General features: G+C 36.4%; 1 protein-coding gene across 2 annotated transcripts in view; it reads left to right on the plus strand.

Moving 5' to 3' along the window:
• Nucleotides 1-16,656, plus strand: part of CEP135 (centrosomal protein 135) — a 74,517-nt gene that overhangs the window by 42,754 nt on the left and 15,107 nt on the right. For both annotated transcript variants that reach the window (XM_018049480.1, XM_013964641.2), the window contains 7 exons: nt 5,052-5,203; nt 8,471-8,586; nt 8,660-8,814; nt 9,286-9,341; nt 11,612-11,780; nt 12,623-12,733; nt 13,016-13,201. In XM_018049480.1, coding sequence (XP_017904969.1) covers nt 5,052-5,203; nt 8,471-8,586; nt 8,660-8,814; nt 9,286-9,341; nt 11,612-11,780; nt 12,623-12,733; nt 13,016-13,201 — 945 coding nt within the window. The remainder of the gene's footprint in view (nt 1-5,051; nt 5,204-8,470; nt 8,587-8,659; nt 8,815-9,285; nt 9,342-11,611; nt 11,781-12,622; nt 12,734-13,015; nt 13,202-16,656) is intronic.

Consider the following 16,656-nt stretch of genomic DNA (forward strand, 5'->3'; position numbering starts at 1 on the left):
TCATTTCCTTTCTTTCGCTCAGTTGTGTCCGACTCTTTGCAACCCCATGAATCGCAGCACGCCAGGCCTCCCTGTCTATCACCAACTCCCGGAGTTTGCCCAAACTCATGTCCATGAAGTCGGTGATGCCATCCAGCCATCTCATCCTCTGTCATCCCCTTCTCCTTCTGCCCCCAATCTGTCCCAGAATCAGGGTCTTTTCCAATGAGTTAACTCTTCGCATGAGGTGGCCAAAGTATTGGAGTTTCAGCTTCAGCATCAGTCCTTCCAAAGAACACCCAGGACTGATCTCCTTTAGGATGGACTGGTTGGATCTCCCTGCAGTCCAAGGCACTCTGAAGAGTCTTCTCCAACACCACAGTTCAAAAGCCGTCAATTCTTCGGCTGTCAGCAATATCTTTATCAAACAGCTGTAAATTGAAAAGACAGCCGCTAATTGAGAGAACAACTTGCTGTACATTTAATCTAAAAAAATGCAACAGAAGTTGTGAATTGACACTTCATGGTAGAAGAAATTATAAATGGTTAATATAAAAAGATGTTCTACCTCAAAAATAGAGGAAATGCCAATTAAAATAAAAATAAAATCATTTCACATCTTTCAGGTCATCATAAATTAACAAGGTATAGCTAGTTTTATTAGTGAGTATGTGAAGCTTCTGAGCATGCCAGCTGGTACCGTTTTGAAGAATAATTTGACACTGTTCTAGGTTGGCCAATAGATTACTCTTATTAGTCAACAAATCGATTGAACCCTGAATCAAAGTCAATAATCTATGGCCCCTAGACTAATCTGGCCTCCAGTCTATTTTTGCAGTAAAGCTTTTATTGGAACACAGCCGTGCTCATTTGTTAATACATTGTCTACAGCTGTTTTTGTGTTAGAGTAGAGTAGTGGCAATGGACCATAAGGCTCACGAAACCTAAAATGCTTGCCCACTGACAGAAAATAGAAAACAATCTAGATGTCAGTTGTGAGGAAAATAGATAGAGTGGTAAGTCATACAGTGGAGTGTTACAGAGCAGCAAAAAGGAAAAACAGTAGGCACAACCATCAGCATGCGTGAATCTTACAAATACGTTGAAGAGAGCATGCAGGGGCCTCCTTGGTGGCTCAGTGGTAAAGAATCCACCTGCCATTGCAGGAGATATGGGTTTGATTTCTGATCTGGGAAGATCACACATGCTGCAGAGCAGCTAAACCTGAGTGCCGCAAGTATTTGAGCCTGTGCTCTAGAGCCCAGGAACCACAACTGCTGAGCCCATGTGCTGCAGCTGCTAAACCCTGTGGTGCCCTAGAGCCCGTGGTCTGTAGCAAGAGAAGCCACTGCAATGAGAAGCCCGAGCACCTCAGCTAGAGAGTAGCCCCTGCTCTCCACAACTAGAGGAAAGCCCACACAGCAACAAAGACCCGATACAGCCCAAACAAATTATTTTTCAAAAGAAGAAGAAAGAAAACATGCAGTATGATTCCAAAACATGCTCACATAAACTGTATGTTGTTTGGAGGTTCATACAGATGTGGTGTGCTAAGACAAGCAAGAAATGAGAAACTCAAGACTCAAGATAGTTATTGTGGGCAGGGATTAGGGGATGTGATTGGAGACTGCTCACAGTAGTTTCAAAGGTTCACGTAGTGTTTTTTAAGCCAGGTGATTCATGTTTTTAATCTTTATACCGTGCATGTACTTTTGTTTGTAGTATAAGAATTCTGGAATTTTTAGTGCAATTTTATTTTTTCCTTCTCACTTCCCTATCCCACAGATTACCATCCACAGCTGTTTCACTTCTTTTCCTGGTGTTTACCTCCCTGTTTCTAAATAACTGATTGTGCTATTTACGGATTTAAGATTATTGAGTGAGTCTCCAGGATGGTAGTTGATCGCTTAGCACTCCCCTTTTCTTCCCCCATTACATTAACATAGTTTAATTAGATGTTTTCCTCTCTTTAATAGTTACTGTTTATATTGCTAAGACTTCTCATGGTTTATGACTCAGCCAAGTGGGACAATATTACTCTTGCCTTTTTTCTTGTAGACCACTTTGCTAGAGTTATTCATTGCTTTGTTTTGTTTCATTTTGTGTTTTAATCAAGGACTTTATTTCTGCCACGTGCCTTTCAATATTTTTTGTTTTCAAACCTATCAGTTCTGGTCCTTTCCCCCCTAAAGACCTTCCTTCTTGAGCTTTCTATCTTCTTGCTTCATTATGGACTATGTCTCTCCATAGCTGTCCTCATAAGACTTTCCCTGTCTGCCCCGCCTATGTTGAACCTCATGTTTCCTTCTTTCTTGGTTTGTTCCTTCTTCTGGCATAGTACCTTCTCCAGCAGTTTCCTGAAAAAGAATACATGGGAGGAAATTTTGTTACTAGTCTATTTGTTTGAAAATGTCTTTATTCAACTTTCAAATTTATGATTTGGCTTCGGCATATGGCAGTCTGAATTGGAAAATTATTTTCACTAAAAGTTTTAAATATTGTCCTTCATTTGTCTTTCAGCTTTCTTTGAGATGTCTGATGCTGTTCTGTTACCGAGTCCTTTGTACATGACATGTCTTTCTTTCTGAAAAGTTTTACAGTTTTCTTTCTTTATCTCCTGTTTTCATTTCTTTGGTAATTTACTATATTCTATTTTCTCTCTCTGAAACTATTATTAGTTGGTTTTAGACTTCCTAAAAAGATCTGATGTTCTTATCCCTTCTTCTTTATTTTCTCTTTGACTTTCTCACTCTCTGGGAGATTGACTCAGCTTTATCTTTTAGCCCTTCTTTTGATTTTTTATGTATTTTTGATTTCCAAGAGAACTTTCTAGAAGAGATAACTGATAGAGGAATAAAGAAGATGTGGTACACATATACGGTGGAATATTACTCAGCCGTTTAAAAGAATGAACTAATGCCATTTGCAACAACACGGATGGACCTAGAGAGTGTCATACTGAGTACCTGGAATGCTCATATGCACATCCCAGTTATAGACTTGCAGCCAGTCTCCTTGTTCAGTTTTCCTTGTGACCCTCCCCCACCACTTCATGGCTTCCTGTGTTCAGCTTCAGTGTAAGTCAGCTGACCTCTTACTGGTATTCCTGACCGTAGTCATTGCAGGTCAGTGATTATCAAGTGGGGTTAGTTCTGCCTCCTAAGAGATATGTGGCAATATCTGGAGAATTTTGTCTGTCACAATTAAGGGGGAAAAGTGCTTCTTGAATCTAGTAAGCAGAGGGCAGAGATAACTGTTAAACAACCTGCAATACACAGGACAGCCCCCCCACAACAGAAAATTATTTAGTGTCAACATCATTAGTTGACACTAAATAATCTAACTGCTTTAGATTGTATTTTTTTCCCACTCTGAACCACTATTCTATCTACTCTTTGTCTTTCGCAAGTTTTTTTTTTTCTTCAGACTTTAAATTTTTTATTTTGTATTCAGGTATACCTGATTAACAATGTTGTAGTAGTTTCAGGTGAACAGGGAAAGGACTCAGTCATGTATTTACACGTGTCCATTCTCTCCCAAATCCCCCTCCCATCCAGGCTGGCACATAACATTGAGGAGAGTTCCATGTCTATACAATAGGTCCTTGTTGGTTATCCATTTTGAGTATAGCAATATATACATGACCTTCCCAAACTCCCTAACTGTCCCTTCACCCTGGCAACCCTAAGTTTGTTTTCTAAGTCTAGGAGTCTCTTTCTGTTTTGTAAGTAAATTCATTTGTATCATTTCTTCTTAGGTTCCAGGTATAAGGGATGACATACAGTGTTTCTCCTTCTCTGTCTGACTTACTCAGTATGACACTCTCTAGGTCCATCCGTGTTGTTGCAAATGGCATTAGTTCGTTCTTTTAAACGGCTGAGTAATAATCCACTGTATATGTGTACCACCTCTTCTTTATTCCTCTATCAGTGGGAATGTAGGTTGCTTCCCTGTCTTGGCTATTGTAAAAGTGCTGCAGTGAACATTCCTACAAGTTACTGCAGTCACCAGTTCACCCTTATTTTCTTTCTTGCTCTCTTTGTCCTTAAGAGTATAATATTATTAACCTTGTTTACTGTCATTTTAGCACTGTTTCTAGAGGAAGAGGAGATGAAAACATGTGTGGTCAGTCTGCCATCTTCACTGGAAGACTTAAATTTATCACTAGTATTTCTTGGTTTTGAGTTTTATAGATAGATCCTTATTACATCTAGAATTTATTTTTGTATATGAAATGAAATAGAAATCTATCTTATTTTTTGTCTCCAATGAGTGGCTGTCCCAACTCTAGTTTTTAAAGAGTTTATTCTTTTCCACTTTCTTAAAATGCTACCTTTTTAAAATTTACATCAGGGATATGTTTGCTTGTCCACATGTGAAATTCATATTGTTTTAATTACAGTAGTTTTTTAATTTATTTTGATATCTCATAAAACAAGTCTAGCTGCGTTCTTTTTCTCTTCAGTTCTTACTGTTTTTTTTCTTAACTTTCTTTTCCCCTAAATAAATTTTAGAATGAAATCTTAAGTCACTTATCTAGTTTAAAAAGATATTGTTAAGATTCTTACTGAAATTTCATGGAATTTACAGTTATTTTAGGAAATTTTAATCCATTTCCAATACTGTGTTCCCCTTCCGAAACATGGTGTGTCTACATTGTCAGGTTGTGTTTTGTGCTCTTGAGGAAAATGTTCACTTTATGTAAGTCTTGTCCATTTTGTGTTGAGTTATCGTATTTTCTGTCCTGATTTTTCTTCCATTCAGTACTATCTACTTTTTTTAGAAATTTTTTTCTGCTGGTGTTTTCCCTTCCTGTTTCATTGCTGTTACGGACATATTCTTTTCTTTTCTTGCCTTTCCTTTTTTCTTTGATTTCAGTGATATTGAAGAGGAGAGATAAATTTGTTTACCTGCTCTTACATTTAGAACCTAAAGTATAAATACATTAAAACATGATTTTTAATGTATTTTAAAATCTAATTTATTTCCTTAGTTTTCACCCAGAAATATTATTAAAGAGTGCTTAAGGAAAAGAAACTGAGACATATCCCTATTAATTTTTAAAATTATAGCTTGAAAACGAAAAATGTGAATTAAAGTCTAAAATATTTATAATGAAAGAAACAATGGAGTCTTTAGAGAAAAAAGCAAAATTCCAAGCTCAAAAACTTAGCCATGTGGCTGGTGACTCATCTCATCAGAAAACAGAGATGAACTCTCTTAGGTAAGTTTACTGAAGTTTTATTTCACTTCTGAGAATTAGCTTGTGACTATTTATGGTTCGTAACAGTGGTGTTTTGGGCCAAGTCTTTGAAAAGCAGTAGTTCTCAAAGCTGCCCTTACAACAGAATCACTGGGGGAGCCTTTGTAAAGTATGTATTGAGGGACTGATCTCGGGAGGTTTTTATTTACTGTGTGAATCTGGGTAGGTTTTGAGTACCTGTACTTTTAAAGACTCGTAGATTGATATGGTTATAGGCAAATTTTTGTATCTGCCTCCTTCAGATATCTCCCTAATAGATACAGGCATACTTTGTCTTACTGTGCTTTAATTTGTTGCTCTTTACCGATGTTGTGTTTTTTACAAATTGAAGGTTTTTGGTAGTCCTGTGTCAAGCCAGTTTATTGGTGACATATTTCCAACAGCATTTGGTCACTTTGTGTTTCTGTGTCGCATTTTGGTAATTCTTTCAATATTTCAAACTCATTATATTTGTTATGATGATCTGTCTTCAGTGAGCTTTGACTATTATAGCAATTAACTGAAGGCCCAGACCATGGTTAGTATTTTTTAGAAATAAAGTTTTTTTTAATTAAGGTATGTGCATTGATTTTTCAGATGTAATGCACACTTAACAGACTACAGTATAATCTAAACACAGCTTTTTAAAAATTTACTTATTTTTTAATGGCTTTGAATTTTAATTTTATTTCCTACTGAAGTATAGTTGATTTACAATGCTGTGTTAGTTTCTGGTATACAGCAAAGTGATTCAGTGTACAGTAAATTGATTTAGTATATATATATTTATATATATACACATATATATTTCATATTCCTTTCTGTTATGGTTTATTATAAGATATTGAATATAGTTCTCTGTGCTATAGGACCTTGTTGTTTATCTGTTTTTTACATACTAGTTTGTAGGGCCTTGTTGTTTATCTATTTTAAATATACTAGTTTTTATCTGCTAATCCCAGACTCCTAATTTACCCCTCCCCCTTTTCCTTTGGTAGCTATAGTTTTGTTTTCTATGTTTGTGAGTCTTAAACATAACTTTTATATGCCCTGAGAAACCAAAAATCCACGTGACTCACTTTATTGCCATATTCTCTTTACTTGGGTGGTCTGGAGCCAAATCTATATTGGGTTGGACAAAAAGTTCCTTGGGGTTTTTCTGTGATATCTTATGAAAAACCCTCACCGTTTTGGTCAACCCAGTATTTGTTCTCCATAGTGTAGAACTGCTAAAATTTTGCTAACTGTATCATTGTTATTCTCATTCTTCTTTCAAAGAAATCTAAAATCAGAATATTTATTACAGAGTCTAAAAGGTGATGTATCTAAAAAATGGTAAGGAGGTCAGTATGGCCCAGGTAGACGGTATCTACAGGTTGGACTCAGGTTATAAAGAACATACTATGATAACTAAGAGTGAATGGATTTTACCGTATAAACGTGGAGAATAAACAGAAAATTTTTAACCAAGGGAGTGACATGAGTAACATGCCTGTTAGGAAGTGAACTATGGCAAAAATAGGGAAGGTGGATTTGGAGACTTAAGAGACTGATGGAGAACAGTGGAGACAATGTACCAGGAGTCAAAGAGTGGCAACGAGCTTGGAGAACAGTGGCCAGATTTAGGAAACACTTGTTACACAAAATCAGAACAAAAAGTGTAATAAGACCAAGAACTTGCTATGTTTGTTTAATTAAGAAATACTATTTAGGAAGAACTAAGATGGAAACTTCTTTCTCCCCCTCTTGTTTCCTTGCAAGGCACTATGTACATCCTAAGATGGAAAGCAGCCTAAATGGAATGGCCTCTCTTATTCTGGTTCGTGTCTGTATTCAGAAGTTGTTGTTGCTCAGTTGTGTCCAACTCTTTGCAGCCCCATGGACTGCATCACGCCAGTCTTCCCTGTCCTTCACTATCTCCCAGAGTTTACTCATGTCCATTGATTCGGTGATGCTATCCAACCATCTCATTCTCTGTTGCCCCCTTCTCCTCCTGCCCTCAATCTTTCCTAGCATCAGGGTCTTTTCCCGTGAGTCAGCTCTTCACATCAGGTGGCCGAAATACTGGAGCTTCAGCTTCAACAGCAGTCATTCTAATGAATATTCAAGGTTGTTTTCCTTAAGAATTGACTGGTTGGATCTCCTTGCTGTCCAAAGGACTCTCAAAAGTCTTCTCCAACAGTTCAAAAGCATCAGTTCCTGGGCGCTTAGCCCTCTTTATGGTCCAGTTCTCACATCTGTACATGACTACTGGAAAAACCATAGCTTTGATGCTGCAGGCCTTTGTCAGCAAAGTGAAGTCTCTGCTTTTTAATACACTGTCTAGGTTTGTCATAGCTTTTCTTCCAGGGATCAAGTGTCTTTTAATTTCATGGCTGCAGTCACCATTTACAGTGATTTTTGGAGCCCAAGAAGAGTCTCTCACTGTTTTCCATTGTTGCCTCATCTATTTGCCATGAAGTGATGGGACTGAATGCCATGATCTTCTTTTTTGAATGTCAAGTTTTAAGCCAACTTTTTTACTCTGTTCTTTCACCTTTGTCAAGAGTCTCTTTAGTTCCTCTTCACTTTCTGCCATTAGGATGGTATCATCTGCATATCTGAGGTTGTTGATATTTCTCCTGGCAATCTTGATTCCAGCTTGTGAGTCATCTAGCCCAGCATTTCACATAACGTACTCTTCCTTTAAGTTAAATAAGTAGAGTGACAATATACAGCTTTGATGCACTCCTTTCCCAATTTTGAACCAACCTCTTGTTCCATGTCCGGTTCTAACTGTTGCTTCTTGACCTGCCTACACATTTCTCAGAAGACAGGTAAGATGGTCTGGTATTCAGAATATTCAGAATAGGAAGCAGAATTAAAAGCTCACTGGTCAGGATGGTCAGAATCTTGAAGTATGAGGCCATTCTATAAAAACAGGACTTTGCCTTGACTGTTGGAAATAAGTTTTAAGAGAAAGAGAGTTGATGATAGAAAACTGAGAAAAGCTTTAAAACTACAAGGAAACCTCTAGAAAAAGTACAATTAATTTTATTTTTACACTATATTATTTTTTAGGAAGATGGAATATTTTGAAGACTAATATATATAATGTAATGCCATTGATTATACTGAAAGAGCTTTAAAATGAGAAATTAAAGACGCTTTTAAAATAAGCAAACTATTTTGTAAGATCTTTCATTTTTTTAAATGTTATTCCCACCAGAAATAAAGAATCCCATTTGTTTTTATCCACTGACTCTTTAGGCTACTAAATGAGCAACTACAGCGGTCAGTTGAGGATTATCAGCACCGACTTAACATGAAAAGAAGTGAACTTGAATCAGCCCAAGCACAAGTTAAAATACTGGAGGAAAAAATAGGTAAGTGTTCTTAAATTTTGTTTTTGCTAATCCTAATTTACTTTGTCTAAGAAACATTTCTTTTCATTTATAGGTAAACTACACCTCAGGATGACTTCACAGAATGAAGAGGCTCATGTAATGAAGAAGACCATTGGTGTTATTGATAAAGAAAAAGACATCCTTCAGGAGACTGTGGATGAGAAGACAGAAAAGATTGCAAACTTACATGAAAACCTAGCTAGTAAAGTATGGGACTATTAAGTAATATTATGTGCTCTCTGAACAGAAAATCTTTTTCTGTTTCATATATGCAGTTTTTTTTTTTAATTGAAGGATAATTGCTTTACAAGGTATACGGTTCTTATTTCATAAGAACCATGCCTGAGTTCACAAGACCCAGAGCCATCTCTTCTAATATGTTTAAATTTCATTTTATCCCAATAATTTGAATTTTTAACAGTTCTATTTCTAGAATACAATTTTATCATATATGATTACAGCAAACTCAAGGAACAATTCAGATTCTTAGAGGGGGTAGAAATATGCCAATATGTGAAATATAATTGTTACATGGAAATATCTTTACTTAGAGCCTTCTTTTATAACATGTTATATGATTGAATTTAAACTATATAAATGTGATAAATTTTAGAATTCAACTGGAGATACTTCTACATGAATGGTTTAGAATCTGATATATTTTTATAATTTCTGTAGGAAAAAACTATTACGCAGATGAAGATAACAGTCTCAGAGTATGAATCCTCTCTGAAGTAAGTAATTGATGGAATGGCATCCAGCTTTTTAAGAAATTTTCAGTGAATGCAGCATTATCTATTTGGGTAGCAGTCTGGCAATAGGAAAATTTCTTTTTTTCACTTTTCCTATTTTGCCAGTGGCAATTATCATTTTCTCAATCTCCTACATAGAAATTGTTATCCTCTAACTTTCTCCCTTCCTCTGTCATCGACATCTAAACAGTTATGTCTTATTAATTTTTCCTTTACATACCTACTTACTCCTTATTTCTACGGCAGTTATCCTGTGCAAGCCCTAATCATCAAAACAGATTACCTCAGCAGCTAGTACTGAATTTATTCCACATCTAAACCTTTTTAAGTACGGTTACAAGATTTTACATTTTGTGTCTAGTCTCGCTACTTCAAGAAAAAAAGCACTAATTGCATTTTTTTAATATACTCTTACATATTATTTTGGCCTCCCTCATGGCTCAGCGGTAAAGAATCTGCCTGCAATGCAGGAGACACAGGTTCAATCCACCGGTCGGGAAGATGCCTTAGAGAAGTAAATGGCATCCCACTTCAGTATTCTTGCCTGGAGAATCCCATGGACAGAGGAGCCTGGCAGGCTATAGTCCCTAGGGTCACAAAGAGTCAGACATGACTCAGCAACATATTATATAATAGTAGGGACCTAAAACATTTAAGTAAGTATTTACCGATTGAATCATTTATGTTCTACTAACACTTGAAAATCTTCTGTTTTTACTTTAATTTTATAATAATAAATGTATTTTAAGACTTTTTTCACATAATGATTGGTGGAGATCTAAAATGTCTTCTTCACCTAATTAGTGTCTTAATTCAGTAGTTGTCATTTCTTTTTCTGTTTTATTGAAGTATAGTTGATTTACAGTGTTGTGTTAATTTCTGCTGTACAGGAAAGTGATTCAGTTATATGTATATATTCTTTATCATATTCTTTTCCATTATGGTTTACTATAGGATATTGAATATAGTTCCCTGTGTTACCCGGTAGGATCTTGTTGTTTATCCATTCTCGATACATTCATTTGCAACTGTTAATCCCAAACTCCCAGTCCTTCCCTTCCCAACCTCCTCCCACTTAGCGACTACAAGTGTGTGCTCCATGTCTGTGAGTCTGTTTCTGTTTCACAAATATGTTCATTTGTCTCATACTTTAGATTCCACATGGAGGTGATATCATATGGTATTTGTCTTTTTCTTTCTGACTTATTTCACTTAGCTTCTCATAATCTCCAGGTCCATCCATGTTGCTGCAAATGGCATTATTTCATTTTTTAAATTGCTGAGTAATATTCTATTGTGTGTGTGTGTGTATACCACATGTTTTTTATCTGTTCATCTGTCTGTGGACAGTTAGGTTGCTTCCATGTCTTGGCTATTGTAAATAGTACTGCTTTGAACATAGAGATGCATGTATCTTTTCAAATTATAGTTTTGTCTGGGTATATGCCCAGGAGTAAGATTGCTGGATTATATGATAACTCTTTAGTTTTTTTGAGGAACCTCCATACTGTTTTCAGTAGTGGTTGCACCAGTTTACATTCCCAACAACAGTGTAAGAGAATTCCCTTTTCTCCACACACTCTCCACTTTTATTATTTGTAGACTTTTTAATGATGGCCAATTCTGACTGGTATGAAGTGGTACTTCATTTTAGTTTTGATTTGCATTTCTCTAATAGTTAGTGATGTTGAGCCTCTTTTCATGTGCCTGTTGGTCAGCTGTACTTCTTTGGAAATGTCTGTTTAGGTTTTCTGCCCATTTTTCAATTGGATTGCTTGAGTTTTTTTGTTGTTGTTATTGAGTTGTATGAGCTGTTTGTAGATTTTGGAAATTATGTGCGTATCAGTACTCTTGCCTAGAAAATCCCATGGATGGAGGAGCCTGGTAGGCTGCAGTCCATGGGGTCGCTATGAGTCTGATGCGACTGAGCGACTTCACTTTCACTTTTCACTTTCACACAATGGAGAAGGAGATGGCAAACCACTCCAGTGTTCTTGCCTAGAGAATCCCAGGGATGGCAGAGCCTGGTGGGCTGCCGTCTGTGGGGTCGCACAGAGTTGGACACGACTGAAGTGACTTAGCAGCAGCAGCAGTTGTATTATTTGCAAATATTTTATCCCAATCCATAGGTTGCATAGTTGTAATTTCTTGCATTCTTAGTATATTTAATTCAGAGTAAAATAGTTTCCTTTTAAATGAACTAAATTTTCCAAAAAGCTTTCTTTATTATTGCTACCCCACTCGTGTAACAGCCACCTAAAGGAAACATTGATTAATCGGGACCATGAGATAAGCAGCCTCCGGCGCCAGCTTGATGCAGCTCACAAAGAACTTGATGAAGTAGGAAGATCTAAAGAAATGTCTTTTAAGGAAAACAGAAGATTACAGGATGATCTGGCTACAATGGCAAGAGAAAACCAGGTATGAGCACAGTACATAAACTTTGATAGTTTCATAATACACAGTTTTACAGTATATTCAATGTTTGCTAAATTTTAAAACTCTAAATATTCTGTCTTCTAAATTTTAATTATATAAATATGAGCAACAAAAGAAATAACTCTTTAAGGAGAATACTGTTTATAAAGGTATTTTAAAATGTGGCTTAGAATACTGCTGTATATTATACCAGTAAAAAACCATCAGATACCATTGTAGGCTTTGTTGCAAGGAATCCTGAATCTGGGAGCGTGGTGGTCTCTATGGCAGAAGTCATTGTCAGTCTACTGCATGAGGACCTCAGTATCACTCCCAAGGCAAAGTTGCTGTGTTTTAAAGACCCATGGTAGATTTTAATTATTTGTACTTACTTCCAGTGGCTTAGAGATTACCTACCTATAAGCTAATTAATGAATATTTTAGAATGGCAAATACTGAAAGGTGTTGGCTTTGTTTGTACTAGTTTTTTTAAAGGATCATACCAAGAAAACCAGTGATTTTCTTATTTTAAATATTTTACATTTTTAAAATTACTCATTATATAGAGCACATTGCTGATATATAAATTTTTAAAAATATTAATCCCTGAGCTCTTAGTTTAAGTACCAGATATGTGGTCAGTTATATTGTGGGAGGTACATGGTAATAATTGGTTAAAAAGTCAAGATCAGTCAAAAAAAACATGTGAAAATAATACTTAAGAACAGTTTTCCTTTTTTCTTACTCTCTCTTAGTCCCCAAATTCAGAAAGAGCTGTTTGAACATAGTAGAACTCATTAGGTGCTACATTCATTTTATATTGTCTTCAATTTTCTGATATATAGCAAATTTCATTGGAATTAGAAGCAGCAGTGCAAGAAAAAGAAGAAATGAAGAGTAGAGTTCATAATTACATAACTGAAGTGTCACGATGGGAGAGCTTAATGGCTGCTAAGGTGAAAAAAACATTGTTTAGGTTGACTTTAAGACTGATTTTGTTTTAACTTTTTCATGTTTATTCTGTCTCATATTAATATTAGATATTAACATATGAAAGTGGAGATTTTGCCTGTTGTCCTTGTATATTTCCTTACATGTCTTATTTAGTATAGTATCTGCACAGATGGCTTATGCTTCCTAAATTAAAGCAAAATCCCAATGTGTGCTATGTTTATGACATGGGTTTTCAGTGAGTGACCATTACTAATTTAGAAACAATTTAACTGTGATTAAACCAGGAAAAAGAAAATCAAGATTTGTTAGATAGATTTCAGATGCTTCATAACCGTGCTGAAGACTGGGAAGTCAAAGCTCATCAAGCCGAGGGAGAAAGCAGCTCAGTTCGACTGGAACTTCTTTCTATAGACACAGAGAGGAGACACCTTCGAGAGAGAGTGGAGCTGCTAGAAAAAGAAATTCAGGAGGTAATATATATATAATATTTTTCTTGTACAGACATAATTTAGTAAAACAGAAAACATTCAGAGGCACTTAATCAAAATGAGGTTTAAACATTGTTAAAATCAAATTGAATGGTAATCTTTCGTCATTAATTCTGATAATTTGCTTAAGAGAGCTCCATTACTTTTCTATTGTAGTAAAATACACATAACATCAAATTTACTATTTTAAGTGTACCACCATCCTTCTTCAGAATGCTTTCAAAACAAACAAACAAACAAAAAAAGAATGTTTTCACCTTCTCCACCTAAAACTCTGTACCCATGGAATACTAACTTCCACTCATTTCCCCCAGCCTCTGACAACCACCATTCTACTTTCCTGTGAATTTGGCTATTTCATTTAGCCTTAAGGTTCACCCATGTTGTGGCATGTGTCAGAGTTTCATTTCTTTTTAAGGCTGAATAATATCCTATTTTTTGTATATACCACATTTTGTTTATCCATTTATTTGTCAATGAACGTTTGGTTTATTTCCATCTTTGGCTATTGAGAATAATGCTGCCAAACATGGGCATACAGTGTCTATTCAGGTCTTTGGTTCCTGTTCTGTAAGATATACCTAGACGTTGAATTACTAGATCATATTATGATTTTGTGCTTGATTTTTTGTGTGTAACTGCCATACAGCTTTTCACAGGGTCTATACCATTTTACATTTGTACCTGCAATGTTAGGGTTCTAGTTTCTCCACATCTTTACCAGTGCTTGTTTTTTCTGTTGGTGTGTGTGTGGTTTGTTTGTTTTTAATAATAGCCTTCCCACTGGGAGTGAAGTAGTATTTCAGTTTGGTTTTGACTTGTATTTTCTTAATGATTAGTGATGTTGAGCATATTTTTTGTGTTAATTGGCCATTTGTATGTTTTTTTTGAAGAAATATCTATTTAAATCCTTTGCCTGTTTTTTAAAATCAAGTTGTTTTTTGTTGTTGTTGAGTTTTAGGAGTTGTTTTTATATTCTAAATATTTCTTCTTTATTAGATATGTGACTTGTGAATATTTTCTCCCATCTAGTGGCTTACCTTGTCACTCAATCTTATCCTTAATGCAGAGAAGTTTTAAATTTTGATGAAGTCCAATTTATTTGTTTCTTTTTGCCTGTATTTTTGGTGTCATATCTGAGAAATCATAGCTAAATCCAATATCACAAAGCTTTTCCCTTTTTTTTCCTATGAGTTTTATAGTTTCAGCTCTTATGTTAAGGTCTTTGGTCCATTTTGAGTTAATTTTTATATATGAAATAAGATAAGGTTCCAATTTGATTCTTTAGCATGTGGATTTAAACAAACTTTTCCCATAAAGAGAGTCTAATAAAAATCTCTTAATAAAATTTTGAGTTAAGTTAAAATATAGGAATCGTTAGTAAGTTAGATTGATGTAGAACTGTTGGTTATTGGTTCTCCTTTCAGTTTGTTGGTGGAGTAGTGTAGTTGGTCTTCATTTTTTAGAAGAAACTTGATTACTCGTAGTGTGTAGAATTATGTACCACGCCCCCCCAACCCCGCCCAATGCCAAATATATTTAGGTCCTAGCTCTGAGAACCTGTGAGTGTGACTTCTGTTTGGAAATAGTGTCTGTGCAGATATAATCAAGTTAAAATGAGATCCTGCTGGGTAGGGTGGACCCTAAACTGGTAACTGGTGTCCTTATAAAATAAGGGTGATTCAGACACAAAAGGCCCAGGGGAGAATGCCACATGAAGACAGAGGCAGAGATTGAAATGAAATTTCTACCAACACAAGGAACCCCGCAGATTGCCAGCAATCACCATAGCTGGAGAGAGGCATGGAACAGGGTCTCCCACAGAACCTGTAGAAGGAACCAATCCTGCTGACACCTGGATTTCAGACATGAGGCCCCAGAACTGGGAGGGAACGCGTTTCTGTGTTGTAAGCTAGCTAGTTTGTGGTAATTTGTTATGGCAGCATTAGGAAACAAATACAGACGTTGGTACCAGGAAGTGGGATGCTGCTGTAACAAACTAAAAGGGTCTTTGGAATTGGGTAACAGTTACATTCTGGAAGGGTTTTGAGTGACTGATAGAAAAGACTTGATTACCTTAAAAAGACTGTTGGTAGAAAGGTAGACATTAAAGGTGAGGACTCAGAAAAACAAGAAAGCTATAGAGATAACTTCTATTATTTACAAAATACGTAAATCATTATGAATGGAAGTTGTCCAGACATAAGAATGTTTCTCCCACTGCGGTCTCAGATGCAGTTGAGGAACATGTTTTTGGATGCTGGAGGAAAGGTGATTCTTAGAAAATGGCAGAGTACTTGGCTGAAGTATGGTCTGCTCTTAGGAAAGTAGAACTTAAAAGTGATGAACTTGGATATTTAGTTGAGGAAATTTCCAAGCAAAGTATGAAAGGTGCAGGCTGAGTTTTCCTGCTGTTTATAGTAATATGTGAAGGAAAGAGACAGATTGAGGAAGGAATTGCTAAGCAAGAGAGGAGCCAGGACTCAATGATTTGGAAAAGTTCTAACCTGTACAGATAGGGTGTTTTGGAGGCAGGGCTGAGACTGTGGCTGGACAACCTCTTGATGAAGCAATTAGGTGAGTGACCCATAGATCCAGCCAGTCATCTCAGCAGAAACACTGTCAGCCTGGGCTGAAAGGGACAGAAATAGGATGATTGAAAGGAAGGCTGAACTCCTTGGATCTTACAAGCAGAAAACAGGTCAGTAGACTTCCAAAAAATAGCAAGGAGAGATAAAAAAGCCTTCCTCAGTGATCAGTGCAAAGAAATGGAGGAAAACAATAGAATGGGAAAGACTAGAGATCTCTTCAAGAAAATTAGAGATACCAAGGGAACATTTCATGCAAAGATGGGCTCAATAAAAAACAGAAATGGTATGGACCTAACAGAAGCAGAAGATATTAAGAAGAGGTGGCAAGAACACACAGAAGAACTGTACAAAAAAGATCTTCACGACCCAGATAGTCACATGGTGTGATCACTCACCTAGAGCCAGACATCCTGGAATGTGAAGTCAAGTGAACCTTAGGGAGCATCACTATGAACAAAGCTAGTGGAGGTGATGGAATTCTAGTTGAGCTCTTTCAAATCCTAAAAGATGATGCTGTGAACATGCTGCATTCAATATGGCAGAAAAATTTGGAAAACTCGGCAGTGGCCGCAGGACTGGAAAAGGTCAGTTTTCGTTCCAGTCCCAAAGAAAGGCAATTCCAAAGAATGCTCAAACTACGGCACAATTGCATTCATCTCACGTGCTCCAAGCCAGGCTTCAGCAGTACGTGAACCATGAACTTCAGATGTCCAAGCTGGTTTTAGAAAAGGCAGCGGAACCAGAGATCAAATTGCCAACATCCACTGGATCATCTAAAAAGTAAGAGAGTTCCAGAAAAACATCTATTTCTGCTTTATTGACTATGCCAAAGCCTTTGACTGTGTG

Source organism: Capra hircus, chromosome 6 (genome assembly GCF_001704415.2).
Source record: "Capra hircus breed San Clemente chromosome 6, ASM170441v1, whole genome shotgun sequence".
NCBI classification, from domain to species: Eukaryota; Metazoa; Chordata; class Mammalia; order Artiodactyla; family Bovidae; genus Capra; species Capra hircus.